Genomic DNA, 26,367 nt, shown 5'->3' with positions numbered 1-26,367 from the left:
GGAATCTGTCCTTTGGTCTGATGAGTCCAAATTTGAGGTTTTTGGTCTTTGTGAGACGCAGGGTAGATGAACGTAGGATCTCTGCATGTGTGGTTCCCACCGTGAAGCTTGGAGGAGGAGGTGTGTTGATGTGGGGGTGCTTTGCTGGTGACACTGTCATGATTTATTTACAATTCCAGGCACTCTTAACCAGCATGGCTACCACAGCATTCTGCAGCAATGCGCCATCCCATCTGGTTTGCACTTAGTCCCACTATCATTTGTTTTTCAACGGGACAATGACCCAAAACACACCTCCAGGCTCTGTAAAGGCTATTTTTAGTAAATAGTACAAATAAGAAAAACCCTTGAATGAGTAGGTGTGTCCAAACTTTTTACTGGTACTGCATACATCAAGTCAAATGTTATTAGTCACATGCGCCGAATACAGCAGGTGTGGACCCTACAGTGAAATGCTTACTTATGAGTCCCTAACCAACAAGGCAGTTAAAAGGTGTTTAGTCACAAGGGACCTTAGCTTATTGATGATCTTTGAGGGCACTATGGTGTTGAACACTGAGCTGTAGTCAATGAATAGCATTCTCACATTTGTGTTCATTTTGTACAGGTGAGAAAGGGCATTGTGAGTGCAATAGAGATTGCATCATCTGTGGATCTGTTAGGGTGGTATGCAAATTGGAGTGGGTCTAGGGTTACTGTGATAATAGTGTTGATGTGAGCCATGACCAGCCTTTCAAATCACTTCATGGCTACAGACGAGAGTGCTACGGGTCGGTAGTCATTTAGGCAGGTTACCTTACTGGTCTTGGGCACAGGGGCTATGGTGGTCTGCTTAAAACATGTTGGTATTACAGACTCGGACAGGGAGAGGTTGAAAATGTCAGTGAAGACACTTGCCAGTTGGTCAGTGCATGCTCACATTACATGTCCTGGTTATCCGTCTGGCCCTACGGCCTTGTGAACGTTGACCTGTTTAAAGGTCTTACTAACATTGGCTGCGGAGAGCGTGATCACAGGACATCGTGATTACACAGTCTTCCGGAACAGCTGGTGCTCTCATGCATGTTTCAGCGTTTTTTTTGCCTCAAAGCGAGCATAGAAGTAGATTAGCTGGTTTGGTAGGCTCGTGTCACTGGGCAGCTCTCAGCTGTGCTTCCCTTTGTAGTCTGTAATGGTTTGCAAGCCATGCCACGTCCGACGAGCCGGTGTCATAGGATTCGATCTTAGTCCTGTATTGAGGCTTTCCCTGTTGATGGTTCATCAGAGAGCATAGTGGGATTTCTTATAAGCTTCCGGGTTAGAGTCCCGCTCCTTGTTAGCGGCAGCTCTAGCCTTTAGCTCAGTGCAGATGTTGCCTGTAATCCGTAGCTTCTGGTCGGGGTATGTACGTACGGTCGCTGTGGGTACGACGTCATCGATGCACTTGTAAATGAAGCCATTGACTGATGTGGTTTAGCTTAAGAAAGAGAAGCCTAGGTCTAACTCCAGAGAGGGAGAGATATTTAATTTTTTTATTTTACCTTTATTTAACCAGGCAAGTCAGTTAAGAACATATTCTTATTTTCAATGACGGCCTGGGAACAGTGGGTTAACTGCCTGTTCAGGGGCAGAACGACAGATTTGTACCTTGTCAGCTCGGGGATTTGACCTCGCAACCTTCCGGTTACTAGTCCTTTCTAACCACTAGGCTACGCTGCTGTGATATGTATCATGGTACGATACAGACATGCATTTCTTTATGCCAGGTGGCTGGTGTGTCTGCTATGCAGTTATGGATGTACAGAAGGAGGATCATTTGTTCATTTTCAATCCAAATATTTTGTATAAAGATGAGCATTACATTGTTAGATTTTTGAAGTAACTCTTGAAAACTAGTGCAGATTTCTCATCCTCAGATTTCTCATCCTGGTGGCGGCAGGGTAGCCTAGTGGTCAGAGTGTTGGACTAGTAAGCGGAAGATTGCAAGTTCAAACCCCCAAGCTGACAAGGTACAAATCTGTTGTTCTGCCCCTGAACAGGCAGTTAACCCACTGTTCCTAGGCCGTCCAATAAGAATTTGTTCTTAACTGACTTGCCTAGTTAAATAAAGGTAAAATAAAATAAAAAAGTTAGCTGCCTTCTTAAGCTTAATTGTAAATGGATAGGCCAGCCTGCCTAGGCTTAATTGAAAATGGATAGGCCAGCCTGCCTAGGCTTAATTGTAAATGGATAGGCCAGCCTGCCTAGGCTTAATTGTAAATGGATAGGCCAGCCTGCCTAGGCTTAATTGAAAATGGATAGGCCAGCCTGCCTAGGCTTAATTGAAAATGGATAGGCCAGCCTGCCTAAGCTTCATTGAAAATGGATAGGCCAGCCTGCCTAGGCTTAATTGAAAATGGATAGGCCAGCCTGCCTAGGCTTAATTGAAAATGGATAGGCCAGCCTGCCTAGGCTTAATTGAAAATGGATAGGCCAGCCTGCCTAGGCTTAATTGAAAATGGATAGGCCAGCCCGCCTAGGCTTAATTGAAAATGGATAGGCCAGCCTGCCTAGGCTTAATTGAAAATGGATAGGCCAGCCTGCCTAGGCTTAATTGAAAATGGATAGGCCAGCCTGCCTAGGCTTAATTGTAAATGGATAGGCCAGCCTGCCTAGGCTTAATTGAAAATTGATAGGCCAGCCTGCCTAAGCTTCATTGTAAATGGATAGGCCAGCCTGCCTAGGCTTAATTGAAATGGATAGGCCAGCCTGCCTAAGCTTCATTGTAAATGGATAGGCCAGCCTGCCTAGGCTTAATTGAAAATGGATAGGCCAGCCTGCCTAGGCTTCATTGAAAATGGATAGGCCAGCCTGCCTAGGCTTCCAGCCTGCCTAGGCTTAATTGAAAATTAGGCCATTGCCTAGGCTTAATTGTAAATGGATAGGCCAGCCTGCCTAAGCTTCATTGTAAATGGATAGGCCAGCCTGCCTAGGCTTAATTGAAAATGGATAGGCCAGCCTGCCTAGGCTTAATTGTAAATGGATAGGCCAGCCTGCCTAGGCTTAATTGAAAATGGATAGGCCAGCCTGCCTAGGCTTAATTGAAAATGGATAGGCCAGCCTGCCTAGGCTTAATTGAAAATGGATAGGCCAGCCTGCCTAAGCTTCATTGTAAATGGATAGGCCAGCCTGCCTAGGCTTAATTGAAAATGGATAGGCCAGCCTGCCTAGGCTTAATTGAAAATGGATAGGCCAGCCTGCCTAGGCTTAATTGAAAATGGATAGGCCAGCCTGCCTAGGCTTAATTGAAAATGGATAGGCCAGCCTGCCTAGGCTTAATTGAAAATGGATAGGCCAGCCTGCCTAAGCTTCATTGAAAATGGATAGGCCAGCCTGCCTAGGCTTAATTGAAAATGGATAGGCCAGCCTGCCTAAGCTTCATTGTAAATGGATAGGCCAGCCTGCCTAGGCTTAATTGAAAATGGATAGGCCAGCCTGCCTAGGCTTCATTGAAAATGGATAGGCCAGCCTGCCTAGGCTTCATTGAAAATGGATAGGCCAGCCTGCCTAAGCTTCATTGAAAATGGATAGGCCAGCCTGCCTAGGCTTAATTGAAAATGGATAGGCCAGCCTGCCTAAGCTTCATTGAAAATGGATAGGCCAGCCTGCCTAGGCTTAATTGAAAATGGATAGGCCAGCCTGCCTAGGCTTCATTGAAAATGGATAGGCCAGCCCGCCTAGGCTTAATTGAAAATGGATAGGCCAGCCCGCCTAAGCTTCATTGTAAATGGATAGGCCAGCCCGCCTAGGCTTAATTGAAAATGGATAGGCCAGCCTGCCTAAGCTTCATTGTAAATGGATAGGCCAGCCTGCCTAGGCTTAATTGAAAATGGATAGGCCAGCCTGCCTAAGCTTCATTGTAAATGGATAGGCCAGCCTGCCTAGGCTTAATTGAAAATGGATAGGCCAGCCCGCCTAAGCTTCATTGAAAATGGATAGGCCAGCCTGCCTAAGCTTCATTGTAAATGGATAGGCCAGCCTGCCTAGGCTTAATTGAAAATGGATAGGCCAGCCTGCCTAAGCTTAATTGAAAATGGATAGGCCAGCCTGCCTAAGCTTAATTGAAAATGGATAGGCCAGCCTGCCTAAGCTTCATTGAAAATGGATAGGCCAGCCTGCCTAAGCTTAATTGAAAATGGATAGGCCAGCCTGCCTAGGCTTCATTGAAAATGGATAGGCCAGCCTGCCTAAGCTTCATTGAAAATGGATAGGCCAGCCTGCCTAGGCTTAATTGAAAATGGATAGGCCAGCCTGCCTAAGCTTAATTGAAAATGGATAGGCCAGCCTGCCTAAGCTTAATTGAAAATGGATAGGCCAGCCCGCCTAAGCTTCATTGAAAATGGATAGGCCAGCCCGCCTAAGCTTCATTGAAAATGGATAGGCCAGCCTGCCTGCGATGACCTCATATTTTTATTAAAAGGTAGTAAATAATGTAAGATTAGGCTATTGGGTTTGAATATGTGAGCTTAGTTACAGTAAAACATGACAACTTTTTTCGTTTTTTTTTTATATAAACTTAGCCACAGTCTGTAATTTTAGAAGGTTGGGTTCAGGTAGTATTGTGCTGTAACTAACTAATAAAACTAATAAAAACATATTTTAAATGCTTTTTGTGCATATGTTTCTTCAGAAAGAGATCGTATCTGGTTTCTAGAAACATGGGATGCTCTGTCAGCTAACTATCGGGATGTTGTTGTTTTCTTGTGGACATTAAACTGGATGGTTATTTTCCTAAGCTCACCATTTGCTATAAATTAATTCTATCCTCTTGAGGATGTTATTATTATGAGATGAAATAGTAGGTCATTGGAGACTCAGGTCAACTCTCTCAGGCGGTGTCCCAAACGGCTCCCTATTCTCTATAGTGTACTACTGTAGACCATTAAAAGACGTGCACTATGTAGGGAATAGGGTGCCATTTGGGACTCAGGCTCTCACAGTACACCATCACCAGGACATTACTACTGAGGCAAAATATAACCTTTCTGCAATACTGGGGGATCAACATTGTAGTGTGCTCACATGCTTGTCTGCATGTGTGTTTTTATGGCCATACATGTATAACCAAAGGGTTTGTGAGGCATGACGAGACCATGATCAACATTATCAACGCCTCGTCCTTGGCTGAGATTTAAGGTCTCCACGCTCTCCAAGTCTAAGTGGACTCCACCTCAACAGCCGCTTCCAAAATGGCACCTAATGGTTTCCTAAGTGCTACATTACTTTTGACCAGGGCCCATACGGGGGCTGACATTTGGGACATAGCCCTGTAGCTCCGGCGTCCCAAGAAGTCATCTGTTGAGCCACTAAATCAGGTTCAGTCACAGTGCGACTGTGTGGTGGTGGTGGAGCACAGAGAGACTTATAATCAGATTGTTGCAGGTTCAAACCACTGGGGAGGGAAGGGACGTGAGAGCGGTTCGTAGCCCTGATCTGTCTCCATGATTCTAACCCAACTCATGTCTCCGGAAATCTACTAACTAATTCAGCCTGTGTTGACAAACGGTCCAATATGTTAGGGCAAAATATTATTATGACTAGGGGAAAACAGTCACCAACAGTAGAACACATAGTAACTGTATGCATGTTACAACATTGTGGTACAGTTGCATGCTTCGTATCAACATGATTTCTGTTGATTTGTTTTCAGTGCAAATGGCACACAGTCTGTCAAGCGTTTTTACATATTGCATGGACCATTTAATTCACACAAGAAATGGGTACAGGCAAGGGAGATCCCACAATTTGTTATGTAGGATTTAACATTGGAAACACATGCCTGGCTGCCTGTGAGTGTGTGTTGGAGGTCGAAGAAGGCTTGTGGATACTGAAACAACCTACTGCTCTGTCGCCTCACAGCCACACCTGGATAAATCCTAGGAACATCTGAAGTGTGTTTGCAGGCTATATTAAGCATTTAGCGTCACTGAACTGAAAAGGAAATGCCGAAGAGCAGGGGCAGAGAACTCAGAAACACTGATTTTGGAATGAATGATCACATTAAAAATCCTACAATGTGATTTTCTGGATTTTCTTTCTCATTTTGTCTGTCATAGTTGAAGTGTACCTATGATGAAAATTACAGGCCTCTCTCATCTTTTTAAGTGGGAGAACTTGTCACAATTTGTGGCTGACTAAATACTTTTTTGCCCCACTTTATGTATGTAGCCTTCCTAAAAAAATACATGAGGTTTTTAACTTGGTCGACATAAATAATAGTCCTATTTTTGCCTTTGACTGAAACGCATTTAGAGGCATCAGTAAATGATGGGCAAATTAACATTCAAGGATATAGTTTACTGAGAAGGGAAAGGAATCATAGATATAGTCTACTTAGAAGAGATAGGAATCATAGATATAGTTTACTGAGAAGGGAAAGGAATCATAGATATAGTCTACTTAGAAGAGATAGGAATCATAGATATAGTTTACTGAGAAGGGAAAGGAATCATAGATATAGTCTACTTAGAAGAGATAGGAATCATAGATATAGTCTACTTAGAAGGGAAAGGAATCATAGATATAGTCTACTTAGAAGAGATAGGAATCATAGATATAGTCTACTTAGAAGGGAAAGGAATCATAGATATAGTCTACTTAGAAGAGATAGGAATCATAGATATAGTCTACTTAGAAGAGATAGGAATCATAGATATAGTCTACTTAAAAGAGATAGGAATCATAGATATAGTCTACTTAGAAGGGACAGGAATCATAGATATAGTCTACTTAGAAGAGACAGGAATCATATATATAATCTACTTAGAAGGGACAGGAATCATAGATATAGTCTACTTAGAAGAGATAGGAATCATAGATATAGTCTACTTAGAAGAGACAGGAATCATAGATATAGTCTACTTAGAAGAGACAGGAATCATAGATATAGTCTACTTAGAAGGGACAGGAATCATAGATATAGTCTACGTAGAAGAGATAGGAATCATAGATATAGTCTACTTAGAAGAGACAGGAATAATAGATATAGTCTACTTAGAAGAGACAGGAATCATAGATATAGTCTACTTAGAAGAGACAGAAATCATAGATATAGTCTACTTAGAAGAGACAGGAATCATAGATATAGTCTACTTAGAAGGGAAAGGAATCATAGATATAGTCTACTTAGAAGGGAAAGGAATCATAGATATAGTCTACTTAGAAGGGAAAGGAATCATAGATATAGTCTACTTAGAAGGGAAAGGAATCATAGATATAGTCTACTTAGAAGAGATAGGAATCATAGATATAGTCTACTTAGAAGAGATAGGAATCATAGATATAGTCTACTTAGAAGAGATAGGAATCATAGATATAGTCTACTTAGAAGAGATAGGAATCATAGATATAGTCTACTTAGAAGGGAAAGGAATCATAGATATAGTCTACTTAGAAGAGATAGGAATCATAGATATAGTCTACTTAGAAGGGACAGGAATCATATATATAGTCTACTTAGAAGGGACAGGAATCATAGATATAGTCTACTTAGAAGAGACAGGAATCATAGATATAGTCTACTTAGAAGAGACAGGAATCATAGATATAGTCTACTTAGAAGAGACAGGAATCATAGATATAGTCTACTTAGAAGGGACAGGAATCATAGATATAGTCTACTTAGAAGGGACAGGAATCATAGATATAGTCTACTTAGAAGGGACAGGAATCATATATATAATCTACTTAGAAGGGACAGGAATCATAGATATAGTCTACTTAGAAGAGACAGGAATCATAGATATAGTCTACTTAGAAGGGACAGGAATCATATATATAGTCTACTTAGAAGGGACAGGAATCATAGATATAGTCTACTTAGAAGAGACAGGAATCATAGATATAGTCTACTTAGAAGAGACAGGAATCATAGATATAGTCTACTTAGAAGAGACAGGAATCATAGATATAGTCTACTTAGAAGAGATAGGAATGGTATTGGTGTAGCACTGTACATTCAGAATCATATACCTTTAAAGAGGTGGTATGACCTTAATGTATGTCACCAGGCACCCATATTGGTTGGATATGTGTGTAGACCTCCTATCTCTAAGGTGTCATATCTGGATGACTTATGCGCTGGGTTTGACCAGGCCACAGACAGCAACAGAGAGGTATTTATCCTTTGTGAATTTTAATATAAATTGTAAACATCATAATAATTCAAATAAAGCTAAATTGATGAGATATGCTCTAGAACTGTGGTTTGAAACAAATGATACTAGTAGATCACAAATTAATGATACTACTAGATCATCAACTAAGTTGGGTCATCATTCAGACAAGTGCATTGATCTTATCTTCTGTAATATACCATTACAATGCTTAAAAGCCAGATCAATGCCAGTAGGCTGGACAGACCATAATATTGTGACCATAACCACGAACACCAAGGTTCCAAAGAAACCCCAAAGGATTGTGGTCAAGAGAAATTTTCAAACATTTAATCATGAGCTATTTCTAAATGATTTGGCTGCTGTACCCTGGGAGCTGATTCATCTAGAGGATGATTTAAATCACGCTACAGGAATGTTTTATTGATTTGCTCACTGAGGTAATGGACCATCATGCCCCTATAAGAAAGAGAACAGTTGGGGCTCGCCCATCTCCATGGATTGATGATGAACTGGGTGAGGCTTTTTCTCAAAGAAATATGGCAAAAGTCTTAGCAGCCAAATCTGAACTAGTAATTGATTAACAGAATTATAGAACATTACGTAATTATGCAGTTAAATTGAATCGTAAGGAAAAAAAACATTTTTTTACAACATCTTTTATTGATTATAAAAATGATTGTAAAAAGGTATGGAATACAGTTCAGGGCTTACTTGGTACATCTATCTCATCACGCCCATCTAGTGTGGAGGTTGACAATAACAACAGTAACAAAACCAGCTGATATTGCCAATATTTTTGCAGATTTTTTTACAAAGAAATTTTGATTTACTGAGCAATAATGTAAACACACATTCTTCCAGACAAGCTATTGTCCAATGGATTGATGATCATATTATGAGCAATAAGATCTGCTCTTTTAGTCTGCAAATAGTGTCAGTGGACGAGTTGTTAAACCTATTAAAGTCATTACCTGGTGGTAAATCTACAGGTTATGATCTTATGGACAATTTTTTTACTTCACTGTGCTGCTCCCCAGATTGCAGCTCCACTGAAATACATATTTGATTGGTCACTTGAAAAGGGGATGTTTGCAAATGTATGGAAGCATGTGAAACTGTGTCCTATTCCAAAAGACAGCAAAGAACCCATTACTCCTGCCAATAGTCGACCAATTAGTCTACTCCCTACACTCAGTAAGATATTGGAGGGCATTGTGAGTAAACAAATATGGGAGTACATGGAAAAGAATGATCTGATTATAGCCAATCAGCATACTTATCACAAAAACCATTCCACTACCACTGCATTGGTTGACATGACTGACCAGTGGCTCAATGCTATGGATAATGGCAGGTTTGTGGGTGTACTATTCTTAGATTTTAGTGCAGCATTTCATTTAGTGGATCATGAAATAATTTTCACAAAATGTAATGCATTATGGTTTTAAGGAGGTAGATATGACTGCTAATTGACAGGAAACAGTCCACCTATATCAATGGTTCATTTTCTTCGCCTCATGCTTTAAACTGTGGAATAACGCAGGGCAGCTGCCTTGGACCACTTATTTATTTAATCAATACCAGCAACCTTCCTTATGCCTTAGCTGAAACTCAAGCTACTATATTTACAGATGATACTCTAATTTATACAGCAAAACAATCGGTTCAACAGGTACAGCAAGCTCTACAAGGAGATTTGGAGAAAATCAGAGAGTGGGTTTGCCGGAACAAATTTGTTTTAAGTATGGGAGGGGTACAAATTGAGGAAGTGTCAGAAACCAAACTACTAGGAGTGCAGCTAGACAACTGCTTATCATGGTCGTCTCAAATAGCTAATCTATGTAAAACAAAATATTAAAACAGCATGCATAATCAGAAGGATAGCGAAATATTTATCAGGAAACATTCTTAAGCAAATAACACAAGCGTTAATTGAGAGTCAGGTGACCTACTGTTCTGTCGTCTGGAGAAATGCATCAGCAAGTGAAATTAGGAGGCTGCAGAATGCACAGAACAAAGCAGCAAGGATTGCTTTAAGGTGGAGATATGGTTATTCTGTTGTAGACATGCGCAATGCTCTTGGTTGGTCATCAATCAACAAGATAATTGAAAAAAAACATGCTTATTTTATTTCATAATATACACCATTTCAAACGGTCAAACTCTATTCACAACAGTATTCAGTTGGTAAGAGACAGACATTCAGTAAATACTAGGAATAGATTGTTCACCATCTATGCGTTATCCAGACAGAAAAGAGAAATAGGCAAAGTAACATTTCGATTTAGAGCAATAAAGAAATGGAATAATTTAACTGAGCAAACCAGAAACCTTTCAATATATATATTTAAACAATACTTCAAAACCATTTAAATATAATACAGAGGAACGTTGTGCTGGACTATGGTAGATGAAGAATCTATATTTTTAGACTGTTAGAGTATTTATCGGGTCAATATGTATTTATCGGGTCAATATGTATTTATTGGGTCAATATGTATTTATCGGGGCAATATGTATTTATCGGGTCAATATAATATTGTGACCATAACCACGAACACCAAGGTTCCAAAGAAACCCCAAAGGATTGTGGTCAAGAGAAATGTTCAAACATTTAATCATGAGCTATTTGAAAATGATTTGGCTGCTGTACCCTGGGAGCTGATTTATCTAGAGGATCGTGTATTATGTCTGTTAGTAACAGTGTGTTATACGTGAACATGTGTTCGTATTATAAATTGTATTTTAATGTTTAAGGACTCTTGAAAGATTTAGTCTAAATGAGGACTAAAAGAGATCCAAATAAGAATCAAATCCCCGACGCAACTCGAACACGCAACCTTTGGATTTCTAGATGGCTGTGGTATTATACGTCCAAAACCTCCACACTTTAGTTTCGGTCTCAAGTAACCAGACCATAACCAGACCGTAACCAGACCGTAACCAGACCGTTATTCCATTTGTATCAAAATATAACATATCATCCTTAATGGAGGTGCAAAAATGTACGTAAAATAGCAAACGTCTATTTCATTTTGCCAGGCTGGCCTTTAGCACATAACACATGCTGATAACATGTAATAGTGCATTCTATGCCGAACCCCATTTGTGTTGTTGCTTAGATTTGAGCCGTGACAGTGTGAGATACAGCAGGTCACCATAGCAAGGCCTCTGTAGCAGATCTGTGTTGGTATTAGCTCCTTGTGGGAGAGGAGGAGGAAATGGGAGAACATTGTCTCTAAAAATACATCCTACCTCCCGTCCACCATTTCATTATAGTTCCCTGTCCACAGTCTCAGCATCACGTTGGTGTTAGGTATCTTAGGCTTTCTGCTAGGTCAATGTGATGAGGTGCTATGGGAGTGGTTCATGTGGTTTTAAAAGATATAAGAAGATAGAACCCCAAACCCCATCTTTTTAATATCTAAAACAATCTGCAATGTTTAATACCGTTTCTACATTGTATTCTACAGTAATATTTATACTTCAATTCAATAATCTTCCGGGAACTCACAAATCTCTTTTGTGTTGTGGTGAATGAGTTACAACTGTGTAAAGTGGAGGATTTGAGGGTCAAAGTATTCACTATGCCAGCTGCGGCCCCCTCTCTATCGGGAGTGGCAGCAGACTGACTGTAATTCAATAGGCTACTCTCTCTGATCTGAGCCTAGCGCTCCACAACAGGCCAGAGAAAGCACAGAAATCTGCCTTTTTTGGCAGTATGACGGTATTTGACAGTATTTTATGTTTTTGAATAATAAAAGTTCTAAATATGCTTTATGAGTAATTCAAGAATCTGGAGTTGCAAATTTCACATGATTTCAATGGAGATTTCTCCATTCTCATCTGATTTCGTAAGATACCGTTGCACAAATAACATACATACGTATTAGCTAGCTACGATAGTACATTTAGCAAGCTAACTAGCCAGCTAACGAGCTATTAGCATTAGCAACTACCACAATTTATTTTAGCCACAACTTGCTTAGAAAATACCAAATTTCAGACTGTAATTTGCAAACCGTAAGATACACAAATGAATAGTGTAATTAAACAGCACTGTCTGACCATGCAGACAGCAGAGTGAACAGCAAGTGAAGTGCTCCCATTACTCCATGGTCGGGGCAACAAAGTGCTCTCATTACTCCATGGTCGGGGCAACAAAGTGCTCTCATTACTCCATGGTCGGGGCAACAAAGGGCTCTCATTACTCCATGGTCGGGGCAACAAAGTGCTCTCATTACTCCATGGTCGGGGCAACAAAGTGCTCTCATTACTCCATGGTCGGGGCAACAAAGTGCTCTCATTACTCCATGGTCGGGGCAACAACGTGCTCTCATTACTCCATGGTCGGGGCAACAACGTGCTCTCATTACTCCATGGTCGGGGCAACAAAGGGCTCTCATTACTCCATGGTCGGGGCAACAAAGGGCTCCCATTACTCCATGGTCGGGGCAACAAAGGGCTCTCATTACTCCATGGTCGGGGCAACAAAGTGCTCTCATTACTCCATGGTCGGGGCAACAGTGCTCTCATTACTCCATGGTCGGGGCAACAAAGGGCTCTCATTACTCCATGGTCGGGGCAACAAAGGGCTCTCATTACTCCATGGTCGGGGCAACAAAGGGCTCTCATTACTCCATGGTCGGGGCAACAGTGCTCTCCTTGAGTGACAGAGGGCAGGGCTTGGTAAGGGAAGTATCATGCAACAGGAGGAGAGGGAGGAAAATGACTCAAGTAGCAAACTCAATCAACTTTAAAAATGGACATTACACGTGCCGGAGTTGCATATCACATGCATTGTTGCATCATCAGTGGGAGAGTTTTGAATTCAGAGTCCTGAATTTACTGAGACCATAGACCATGGCCTCTGCCCAGTGGTGTAATGATTAGTATTTTAGGGTATCTGTACTTTACTTTACAATTTATATTTTGGCTTACATTTACTTCACTACATTCCTATAGAAAATACTGTAAGTTTTTCTCCATACATCTTCCTTTGTTAAATTTTGAATGCTTAGCAGGACGGAAAAAAAATGAAATTCACGCACTTATCAAGAGAACACGTGGAACACGTGCCTACTGCCTATGGTCTGGCAGACTCAATAAACACATGCATCTTTTGTAAATAATGTCCTAGTGTTGGAGTGTGCTCCTGACTATACGTACATTTTAAAAAACAAGAAAGTGTTGCTGCCTGCTTTGCTTAATATAAGGAATTTACAAGGAATCAATAAGTGCATCGATGACAAGGTACAGAGTAAAGGGTCTGAATACTTATAGAAATTTGATATTTTTGTATTTGTTTTTTATTTGTAATACATTTTCAAAATTGTCTAAACCTGTTTTTGCTTTGTCATTATGGGGTATTGAGTGGAGATTGATGAGGAATAAAAATAATTTAAAACATTTTAGAATAAGGCTGTAATGTAACAAAATGTGGAAAAAGTCAAGTTGTCTGAATACTTTCCAAATGCTGAGAAACAGCCCTTTAAAGTACCACATCAATCAAATGGTAATTAGTCAATATCACCTCTGAAAATGTGTCTTTTATTGGCTTTTTCCCTCAAAACAACTGTCATTCACACAACTTCATGTGGGGCGGCAGGGTAGCCTAGTGGTCAGAGCGTTGGACTAGTAACCGGAAGGTTGCGTGTTCAAACCCCCGAGCTGACAAGGTACAAATCTGTCGTTCTGCCCCTGAACAGGCAGTTAACCCACTGTTCCCAGGCCGTCATTGAAAATAAGAATGTGTTCTTAACTGACTTGCCTGGTTAAAATAAAGGTAAAAATTAAATAATGAATGTCATTGTTTCTGACTCTTCCTTTTTAAGGGTTGATCATCTGAAATCAGAAATCTGAAATCAGCCATTTTAGTGACTGGTGGTAATTTCCTGGAATTCCGTGGAATGTTCTGTGATCATACACTTTCTTATCTGGATAGTATATTAAACATATACACGGAGTGTACAAAACCTTAGGAACACCTGTTCTTTCCATGACGTAGACTGACCAGGTGAATCCAGGTGAAAAGTATGAAGCCTTAACTATACATTCATGTACATACTACCTTAATTGGCCCGACCAACCAACATTGGCTAACCGGGCTATCTGCATTGTGTCCCACCCCCCGCCAAACCCTCTTTTTACGCTTCTGCTACTCTCTGTTCATCATATATGCATAGTCACTTTAACCATACCTACATGTACATACTACCTCAATCAGCCCGACTAACAGGTGTCTGTATATAGCCTTGCTACTGTTATAGCCTCACTACTGTATATAGCCCCTCTACTGAATATAGCCTCACTACTGTATATAGCCCCTCTACTGTATATAGCCTCACTACTGTATATAGCCTCTCTGCTGTATATAGCCTCTCTACTGTATATAGCCTCGCTACTGTTATAGCCTCACTACTGTATATAGCCTCACTACTGTTATAGCCTCTCTACTGTATATAGCCTCACTACTGTATATAGCCTCACTACTGTTATAGCCTCACTACTGTTATAGCCTTTACATTTACATTTACATTTAAGTCATTTAGCAGACGCTCTTATCCAGAGCGACTTACAAATTGGTGCATTCACCTTATGACATCCAGTGGAACAGCCACTTTACAATAGTGCATCTAAATCTTTTAAGGGGGGTGAGAAGGATTACTTTATCCTATCCTAGGTATTCCTTAAAGAGGTGGGGTTTCAGGTGTCTCCGGAAGGTGGTGATTGACTCCGCTGTCCTGGCGTCGTGAGGGAGTTTGTTCCACCATTGGGGGGCCAGAGCAGCGAACAGTTTTGACTGGGCTGAGCGGGAACTGTACTTCCTCAGTGGTAGGGAGGCGAGCAGGCCAGAGGTGGATGAACGCAGTGCCCTTGTTTGGGTGTAGGGCCTGATCAGAGCCTGGAGGTACTGAGGTGCCGTTCCCCTCACAGCTCCGTAGGCAAGCACCATGGTCTTGTAGCCTCTCTACTGTATATAGCCTCTCTACTGTATATAGACCCTCTACTGTATATAGCCTCTCTACTGTATATAGCCTCTCTACTGTATATAGCCTCACTACTGTATATAGCCTCTCTACTGTATATAGCCTCACTACTGTATATAGCCTCTCTACTGTATATAGCCTCTCTACTGTATATAGCCTCACTACTGTATATAGCCTCTCTACTGTATATAGCCTCTCTACTGTATATAGCCTCTCTACTGTATATAGCCTCACTACTGTATATAGCCTCTCTACTGTATATAGCCTCACTACTGTATATAGCCTCTCTACTGTATATAGCCTCACTACTGTATATAGCCTCTACTGTATATAGCCTCACTACTGTATATAGCCTCTCTACTGTATATAGCCTCTCTACTGTATATAGCCTCTACTGTATATAGCCTCACTACTGTATATAGCCTCTACTGTATATAGCCTCACTACTGTATATAGCCTCTCTACTGTATATAGCCTCACTACTGTATATAGCCTCTCTACTGTATATAGCCTCACTACTGTATATAGCCTCTCTACTGTATATAGCCTCACTACTGTATATAGCCTCTACTGTATATAGCCTCACTACTGTATATAGCCTCTCTACTGTATATAGCCTCACTACTGTATATAGCCTCTACTGTATATAGCTTCTCTACTGTATATAGCCTCACTACTGTATACAGCCTCTCTACTGTATATAGCCTCTCTACTGTATATAGCCTCTCTACTGTATATAACCTCTCTACTGTATATAGCCTCACTCCTGTATATAGCCTCACTACTGTATATAGTCTCACTACTGTATATAGCCTCTCTACTGTATATAGCCTCTCTACTGTATATAGCCTCTCTACTGTATATAGCCTCACTCCTGTATATAGCCTCTCTACTGTATATAGTCTCTCTACTGTATATAGCCTCTCTACTGTATATAGCCTCTCTACTGTATATAGCCTCACTACTGTATATAGCCTCTCTACTGTATATAGTCTCGCTACTGTATATAGCCTCTCTACTGTATATAGCCTCTCTACTGTATATAGCCTCACTACTGTATATAGCCTCTCTACTGTATATAGCCTCTCTACTGTATATAACCTCTCTACTGTATATAGCCTCACTACTGTATATAGCCTCTCTACTGTATATAGCCTCACTACTGTATATAACCTCTCTACTGTATATAGCCTCTCTACTGTATATAGCCTCACTACTGTATATAGCCTCTCTACTGTATATAGCCTCTCTACTGTATATAACCTCTCTACTGTATATAGCCTCTCTACTGTATATAGCCTCTCTACTGTATATAGCCTCACTACTGTATATAGCCTCTCTACTGTATATAGCCTCTCTACTGTATATAGCCTCACTACTGTATATAGCCTCTCTACTGTATATAGCCTCTCTACTGTATATAGCCTCTACTGTATATAGCCTCACTACTGTATATAGCCTCTCTACTGTATATAGCCTCTCTACTGTATATAACCTCTCTACTGTATATAGCCTCTCTACTGTATATAGCCTCTCTACTGTATATAGCCTCTCTACTGTATATAGCCTCACTACTGTATATAGCCTCTCTACTGTATATAGCCTCTCTACTGTATATAGCCTCTCTACTGTATATAGCCTCTCTACTGTATATAACCTCTCTACTGTATATAGCCTCTCTACTGTATATAGCCTCTCTACTGTATATAGCCTCTACTGTATATAGCCTCACTACTGTATATAGCCTCTCGTGTATATAGCCTCTCTACTGTATATAGCCTCACTACTGTATATAGCCTCTACTGTATATAGCCTCTACTGTATATAGCCTCTCTACTGTATATAGCCTCACTACTGTATATAGCCTCACTACTGTATATAGCCTCACTACTGTATATAGCCTCTCTACTGTATATAGCCTCTACTGTATATAGCCTCACTACTGTATATAGCCTCTCTACTGTATATAGCCTCACTACTGTATATAGCCTCTCTACTGTATATAGCCTCACTACTGTATATAGCCTCTACTGTATATAGCCTCTCTACTGTATATAGCCTCTCTACTGTATATAGCCTCACTACTGTATATAGCCTCACTACTGTATATAGCCTCTCTACTGTATATAGCCTCTACTGTATATAGCCTCACTACTGTATATAGCCTCTCTACTGTATATAGCCTCTCTACTGTATATAGCCTCTCTACTGTATATAGCCTCTCTACTGTATATAGCCTCACTACTGTATATAGCCTCTCTACTGTATATAGCCTCTCTACTGTATATAGCCTCACTACTGTATATAGCCTCACTACTGTATATAGCCTCTCTACTGTATATAGCCTCACTACTGTATATAGCCTCTCTACTGTATATAGCCTCTCTACTGTATATAGCCTCTCTACTGTATATAACCTCTCTACTGTATATAGCCTCTCTACTGTATATAGCCTCTCTACTGTATATAGCCTCTCTACTGTATATAGCCTCACTACTGTATATAGCCTCTCTACTGTATATAGCCTCACTACTGTATATAGCCTCTCTACTGTATATAGCCTCTACTGTATATAGCCTCACTACTGTATATAGCCCCACTACTGTATATAGCCTCTACTGTATATAGCCTCTCTACTGTATATAGCCTCACTACTGTATATAGCCTCTACTGTATATAGCCTCACTACTGTATATAGCCTCTCTACTGTATATAGCCTCTACTGTATATAGCCTCACTACTGTATATAGCCTCTCTACTGTATATAGCCTCACTACTGTATATAGCCTCACTACTGTATATAGCCTCTCTACTGTATATAGCCTCTACTGTATATAGCCTCACTACTGTATATAGCCTCTCTACTGTATATAGCCTCACTACTGTATATAGCCTCTCTACTGTATATAGCCTCACTACTGTATATAGCCTCTACTGTATATAGCCTCACTACTGTATATAGCCTCTCTACTGTATATAGCCTCACTACTGTATATAGCCTCACTACTGTATATAGCCTCTCTACTGTATATAGCCTCTACTGTATATAGCCTCACTACTGTATATAGCCTCTCTACTGTATATAGCCTCTCTACTGTATATAGCCTCTCTACTGTATATAGCCTCTCTACTGTATATAGCCTCTCTACTGTATATAGCCTCACTACTGTATATAGCCTCACTACTGTATATAGCCTCTCTACTGTATATAGCCTCTACTGTATATAGCCTCACTACTGTATATAGCCTCTCTACTGTATATAGCCTCTCTACTGTATATAGCCTCTCTACTGTATATAGCCTCTCTACTGTATATAGCCTCTCTACTGTATATAGCCTCACTACTGTATATAGCCTCTCTACTGTATATAGCCTCTCTACTGTATATAGCCTCTCTACTGTATATAGCCTCTCTACTGTATATAGCCTCTCTACTGTATATAGCCTCACTACTGTATATAGCCTCACTACTGTATATAGCCTCTCTACTGTATATAGCCTCTACTGTATATAGCCTCACTACTGTATATAGCCTCTCTACTGTATATAGCCTCTCTACTGTATATAGCCTCTACTGTATATAGCCTCTCTACTGTATATAGCCTCACTACTGTATATAGCCTCACTACTGTATATAGCCTCTCTACTGTATATAGCCTCTACTGTATATAGCCTCACTACTGTATATAGCCTCTCTACTGTATATAGCCTCTCTACTGTATATAGCCTCTCTACTGTATATAGCCTCTCTACTGTATATAGCCTCACTACTGTATATAGCCTCTCTACTGTATATAGCCTCTACTGTATATAGCCTCTCTACTGTATATAGCCTCTCTACTGTATATAGCCTCTCTACTGTATATAGCCTCTCTACTGTATATAGCCTCTCTACTGTATATAGCCTCTACTGTATATAGCCTCGCTACTGTATATAGCCTCACTACTGTATATAGCCTCTCTACTGTATATAGCCTCTCTACTGTATATAGCCTCACTACTGTTATAGCCTCTCTACTGTATATAGCCTCACTACTGTATATAGCCTCACTACTGTTATAGCCCCTCTACTGTATATAGCCTCACTACTGTATATAGCCTCACTACTGTTATAGCCCCTCTACTGTATATAGCCTCTCTACTGTATATAGCCTCACTACTGTATATAGCCTGTCTTTTTACTGTTGTTTTATTTCTTTACCTACCTATTGTTCCCCTAATACCTTTATTGCACTATTGGTTAGAGCCTGTAAGTAAGCATTTCACTGTAAGGTCTGTTGTATTCGGCGCACATGACAAATAAACTTTGATTTGATATTGATGTCACTTGTTAAATCCCCTTCAATCAGTGTAGATGAAGGGGAGGAGACGGGGTTAAAGAAGGATTTTTTAAAGCCTTGAGACAATTGAGACATGGATTGTGTTTGTGTGCCATTCAGAGGGTGAATTGGCAAGACAAAAGATTTAAGTGCTTTTGAACGGGGTACGGTAGTAGGTGCCAGGCACACCAGTTTGAGCTTGTCAAGAACTGCAACACTGCTGGGTTTTAAACACTCAACAGTTTCCCTTGTGTATCAAGAACGGTCCTCCACCCAAAGAACATCCAGCCAACTTGGCACAACTGTAGGAAGCATTGGAGTCAACATGGGCCAGTATCCCTGTGGAACGCTTTCGACACCTTGTAAAGTCCATGCCCCGACGAATTGAGGCTGTTATGAGGGCAATATTATTAGTTTTGTACAAACATATTATACATTTTATTTTGTCTTTAATTTGATAAGGAAAGACATCCAAGTAATATAATGTGAATAAAACAATAACTTTAGTGAAAGAATAAGGTTAAGAGAATACATTATCTCATTCAAACCTGAAAACAAAGTGCAAGCTATCATAACCATAAGATTGTATACAACAATCACATTGTAATGTAAACGTAAATGGAATTACTAAATATTATAATATAATAAGATGTATAATAACAATAATTGGCTTTTACAACCTCAAATTCTTCTTACACACATTCCACTAGGCCTATAACCTAATACATTCCACTAGGCCTATAACCTAATACATTCCACTAGGCCTATAACCTAATACATTCCACTAGGCCTATAACCTAATACATTCCACTAGGCCTATAACCTAATACATTCCACTAGGCCTATAACCTAATACATTCCACTAGGCCTATAACCTAATACATTCCACTAGGCCTATAACCTAATACATTCCACTAGGCCTGTAACCTAATACATTCCACTAGGTCTATAACCTAATACATTCCACTAGGCCTATAACCTAATACATTCCACTAGGCCTATAACCTAATACATTCCACTAGGCCTATAACCTAATACATTCCACTAGGCCTATAACCTAATACATTCCACTAGGCCTATAACCTAATACATTCCACTAGGCCTATAACCTAATACATTCCACTAGGCCTATAACCTAATACATTCCACTAGGCCTATAACCTAATACATTCCACTAGGCCTATAACCTAATACATTCCACTAGGCCTATAACCTAATACATTCCACTAGGCCTATAACCTAATACATTCCACTAGGCCTATAACCTAATACATTCCACTAGGCCTATAACCTAATACATTCCACTAGGCCTATAACCTAATACATTCCACTAGGCCTATAACCTAATACATTCCACATTAACCACTTCCAGGCCTATAACCTAATACATTCCACTAGGCCTATAACCTAATACATTCCACTAGGCCTATAACCCACTAGGCCTATAACCTACATTCCACTAGGCCTATAACCTAATACATTCCACTAGGCCTAACCTAATAATTCCACTAGGCCTATAACCTATTTCCACTAGGCCTATAACCTAATACATTCCACTAGGCCTATAACCTAATACATTCCACTAGGCCTATAACCTAATACATTCCACTAGGCCTATAACCTAATACATTCCACTAGGCCTATAACCTAATACATTCCACTAGGCTTGTAACCTAATACATTCCACTAGGCCTATAACCTAATACATTCCACTAGGCCTATAACCTAATACATTCCACTAGGCCTATAACCTAATACATTCCACTAGGCATGTAACCTAATACATTCCACTAGGCCTATAACCTAATACATTCCACTAGGCCTATAACCTAATACATTCCACTAGGCCTGTAACCTAATACATTCCACTAGGCATGTAACCTAATACATTCCACTAGGCCTATAACCTAATACATTCCACTAGGCCTATAACCTAATACATTCCACTAGGCCTATAACCTAATACATTCCACTAGGTCTATAACCTAATACATTCCACTAGGCCTATAACCTAATACATTCCACTAGGCCTGCAGCCTAATAAAGGAAGTGTCAGAATGGAAACAAATTAAAAGCATGGAACGAAGGGGAAATAATCACTGACAACATGAGCTACTGGGTGAGGACTAGCCTTTACCACAAGAGGTTGATGGCACCTTAATTGGGGAAAACGGGCTCGTGTTAATGACTGGAGCAGAATGGTTTCCATGGTTCCCAGGTGCTTGATGCCATTCCATTTGCTCCGCTCCTGTGCCCTTTACTAGTACCTATGTCTGGTATGTACAGTATATCTATGTACGTGTCCTGTGAGGGTGTGATTCTACCTGATCTCAGTGACAGAGCTGTCAAAATTATGAGAAATCTTTCAGGTCCAGTTGAGGTACCTCACGGTGACATAATTCACTTTTAGTCTCTGCGCCGAAACTCACTCCTACTGATGACCCATTGGCATCAGTCGTTACTTTGGCAATTCAAGATGGCGCTACCCATACCTCTTTTTTTCTTTTTTCAAATTGTATTTGTGAGTAGAACGAGAGCTTCAACTGTCCATTTTTAATTTGACCACAAGTAACATTCTGGGTCACAAAACGTTTTAAAATTGTTTAAGGTGTATCTTTTGACTCTTTTTTGTGTGTGTGCTTTGCTTGATCTTTTTCAGGAAGAAATGTTGTGAGGGGTTTAAGTTTGTGCTGGGCCAGTGCATTCCTGAAGGTATGGAACCGTTCCCAATCTGCATCCCATATGGCACGCTATTCCCTACAGAGTACACTACTTTTGGCCAGAGCCCTATGGCACCCTATTCCCTACAGAGTACACTACTTTTGGCCAGAGCCCTCTGGGACCCTATTCCCTACATAGTACACTGCTTTTGACCAGCCACGTACTGCACTTTGTAGAGAATAGTGTGCTATTTGGGATGCAGATTTATGTCTTTCTTTGGTCTTTCTTGTGTGTTTGCTTAGATATTTTTGGAAACCATTCCCTGGTGTTCATAGGTTTGTGTCTCTGGTTTAACCCATAAACCATTAGATTGATATGCTGTTATTTTAACCTTCCTGTTATTTTAACCTTCCTGTAATTTTAACCTTCTTGTTATTTTAACCTTCCTGTTATTTTAACCTTCTTGTTATTTTAACATTTCTGTTCATTTAACCTTCTTGTTATTTTAACATTTCTGTTATTTTAACCTTCTTGTAAATGTAATCTTCTTGTTATTTTAACCTTCTTGTTATTTTAACCTTCCTGTTATTTTAACCTTCCTGTAATTTTAACCTGCCTGTAATTTTAACCTTCTTGTTATTTTAACCTTCCTGTAATTTTAACCTTCTTGTTATTTTAACCTTCCTGTTATTTGAACCTTCCTGTTATTTGAACCTTCCTGTTATTTGAACCTTCTTGTTATTTTAACCTTCCTGTTATTTTAACCTTCTTGTTATTTTAACCTTCCTGTTATTTTAACCTTCTTGTTATTTTAACCTTCCTGTTATTTGAACCTTCCTGTTATTTGAACCTTTCTGAAAGAGCGTAAGGAAGCATGCTAGGTGTTTAGTGATTTTAAAGTACAGTTATTTCATTACTGTTGGATGTTGTTAAACCTCATATTCTGTTACAATGAGTCCATTGGCACATGCCGTCTTAATTTGTGTTAAAGCGTTTTCTTCAACCGTAACATGTGATTTTCATATTGTTATGAAAGGCATCATTCGTCTTACTAAGTATTCAGTGACCGGAGACTTAAATTCTATTCAACTTTATTGGCCCTCCAATTACTAACGCGCTTTAATTAAGACATGAGAGACAATGACTTCAAAGTGCAGTGTCATAAACATCAGCCATCTAACCTGGTCCCAGATCTGTTTTGTGTTGTTTTAGGCCAACCGTAGGAGATGCCAGGACAGCACAAACAGATCTGGGACCTGGTTAGGTGCCGTCATAGTGCAGTTAGTCAGTCCTAGCTGTGTTTGTAAGACGGAGTAGTATCTCTATACCAGTCCCAGCTGTGTTTCTGATAGAAGTGTCTATGTGTGTGTACAGATTATGATGTGTGTGTACAGATTATGACGTGTGTGTACAGATTATGATGTGTGCGATGGCGCCCCCTGTGAACAACAGTGCACGGACCACTTTGGACGGGTCGTGTGCACCTGTTACCCTGGTTACCGCTACGACCGGGAGCGACACCGGAACAGAGAGAAGCCATACTGCCTGGGTGAGACCTGGTCCCACACATAGAAATAGAATGTACATTCTAGTGACTATATTTCTATGGTCCTACGCCCCTGTATTAACACAGTCACCGAGCAAAGATAACCATGGCCAAGTACTACTACTCAGGTATAGCCTCCAGTAAGTGTTGTACCCTCTCCAACTACATATTGAGCTACATTTTCAACAAAATTTTAAGCTACATTTTCAACAAAATATTCAGTTACATATTCAGCTACATTTTTAACAAAATATTCAGCTACATTTTCAACAAAATATTCAGCTACATTTTCAACAAAATATTCAGCTACATATTCAGCTACATTTTCAACAAAATATTTAGCTACATTTTCAACCAAATATTCAGCTACATATTCAGCTACATTTTCAACAAAATATTTAGCTACATTTTCAACCAAATATTCAGCTACATATTCAGCTACATTTTCAAAAAAATATTCATCTACATTTTTAACAAAATATTCAGCTACATTTTCAACAAAATATTCAGCTACATTTAAAACAAAATATTCAGCTACATATTCAGCTACATTTTCAACAAAATATTCAGCTACATAGTCGGATACATAGTCGGCTACATAGTCAGCTACATAGTCAGCTACATATTCAGCTACATAGTCGGCTACATATTCAGCTACATATTCAGCTACATTTTCAACAAAATATTCAGCTACATATTCGGCTAAATAGTCAGCTACATAGTCAGCTACATATTCAGCTACATAGTCAGCTACATAGTCAGCTACATATTCAGCTACATAGTCGGCTACATAGTTGGCTACATATTCCATAATATATTTCACTTTGAAGTCCTTTTTTTGTTTCAGTGTTGTTATTTTAGTAGCATTCTCTCACAGGCTTGGACACTGGCAGTCTCACATTTCATTTTATTTCAAATGGCACTTCTCATGATAGACCGCATTAAGAATACAACAAGCTGAACAAGTCCTTCTTTGTGTTTTCTCTTTCTTTCTCCTCTTTCTTCACCACCCCCCTCTTTTTCTCTTTCTCTACCCTCTCTCGCCACCTCTTTCTTTCCCCCTCTCTTTCTTTCCCCCTGTCACCAACCCTTCTCTCTCTCGCTCTCTCTCCTTCGCTCGCTGCCTCGCTCTCTCTCCCTATCTCGCCGCCACCCCCTCTCTCTCTCTCTTTGCTCCTTTCTCACCACCACTCACCCCCTCTCTCACCACCACCACTCACCCCCTCTCTCACCATCGCCACCCCTCTCTCTCTCTCTCTCTCTCTCTCTCTCTCTCTCTCTCTCTCTCTCTCTCTCTCTCTCTCTCTCTCTCTCTCTCTCTCTCTCTCTCTCTCTCTCTCTCTCTCTCTAGACATGGATGAGTGTGCCAACAACAACATGACAGTGTGCTCTCAGGTCTGTCTGAACTCTCCAGGGAGCTACAGGTGTGAGTGTGAGAAAGGCTTTTTCCTGGAAGAGGATGGGAAGACCTGCACCAAGGGGGAGAGAGGTGAGGGGGGAGAGGGAGGGGGAGAGAGGGAGGGGAGAGAGGGGGAGGGAGGGGGAGATTTTTTTTGGCTGACATTTTTTCCTGGTTATTCCTTTCCAGGCCCTCTGAGTAGGAATGCTATTCTAGGATCAGGTCCCCTCTGCCCATATAAATGATTCATTATGATCTAAAAGGGGAAACTGATCCTAAACCAGCACTCCTAGATGAGATGCTTTCTGAACACAGGCCCTGAAGGCACGTCTGACAGTGATTTAATATTTTTTTTAACCTTTATTTAACTAGGCAAGTCAGTTAAGAACAAATTATTATTTACAAAGTCGGGCCTACACCGACCAAACCCGGACGACGCTGGGCCAATCGTGTGCCGCCCTATGGAACTCCCATTCACGGCCGGTTGTCATAGAGCCTGAATTAGAACGTGGGTGTCTGTAGTGACGCCTCTAGCACTGAGATACAGAGCCTTAGAACACTGTGCCACTCAGGAGAGGACCCTAGTGTGCATCCCAAATGACACCATATTCCCTATATAGTGCACTACTTTTAGACTAGGGCCCAGAAGTACACCACATAATCAAATCTCATTTTATTGGTCACGTGCCGCTGAATACAACAGGTGTAAACTTTACAGTGAAATTCTTATGGCTATATACAAGGAGCATGGGTTCTGAGTCAGTGTGCGGGGGTACCAGGTAGTTGATATGATTGAGGTAATACAGTGTGGGTATGGGTAAAACTGTCTGGTCAATCTGGAGATATATATGTGGGTATGTGTGTATGTGTGTGTATAGGGTCTAGTGAGTGTGCATAGAGCCGGTGCAAAACAACTAAGATGAATAAATAATAGAAGGGGTCAATGTAAATTGTCCGGGTTGTGATTTGATTGCTTGGGGGTAGGGTATAGGGAATAGGGTGTCATTGGATGGCTCGGGGGTAGGGTATAGGGAATAGGATGCCATTGGATGGCCTGGGGGTAGGGTATAGGGAATAGGGTGTCATTGGATGGATCGGGGGTAGGGTATAGGGAATAGGATGCCATTGGATGGCCTGGGGGTAGGGTATAGGGAATAGGGTGTCATTGGATGGCTTGGGGGTAGGGTATAGGGAATAGGGTGTCATTGGATGGCTTGGGGGTAGGGTATAGGGAATAGGGTGTCATTGGATGGCTTGGGGGTAGGGTATAGGGAATAGGGTGTCATTGGATGGCTTGGGGGTAGGGTATAGGGAATAG

The 26,367-nt window shown here is 40.5% G+C and overlaps 1 protein-coding gene across 4 annotated transcripts in view; it reads left to right on the top strand.

Moving 5' to 3' along the window:
* Window positions 1-26,367, top strand: part of ccbe1 (collagen and calcium binding EGF domains 1) — a 167,521-nt gene that overhangs the window by 88,764 nt on the left and 52,390 nt on the right. For all 4 annotated transcript variants that reach the window (XM_052458540.1, XM_052458542.1, XM_052458541.1 and 1 more), the window contains exons 3-5: window positions 22,103-22,155; window positions 23,519-23,653; window positions 25,002-25,139. In XM_052458540.1, coding sequence (XP_052314500.1) covers window positions 22,103-22,155; window positions 23,519-23,653; window positions 25,002-25,139 — 326 coding nt within the window. The remainder of the gene's footprint in view (window positions 1-22,102; window positions 22,156-23,518; window positions 23,654-25,001; window positions 25,140-26,367) is intronic.

The sequence above is a fragment of the Oncorhynchus keta genome, chromosome 12, assembly GCF_023373465.1.
Source record: "Oncorhynchus keta strain PuntledgeMale-10-30-2019 chromosome 12, Oket_V2, whole genome shotgun sequence".
In the NCBI taxonomy this organism is placed as follows: Eukaryota; Metazoa; Chordata; class Actinopteri; order Salmoniformes; family Salmonidae; genus Oncorhynchus; species Oncorhynchus keta.
The sequence above is the reverse complement of the archived record's forward strand: the minus strand, read 5'-3'. Positions and strand labels throughout refer to the sequence as shown.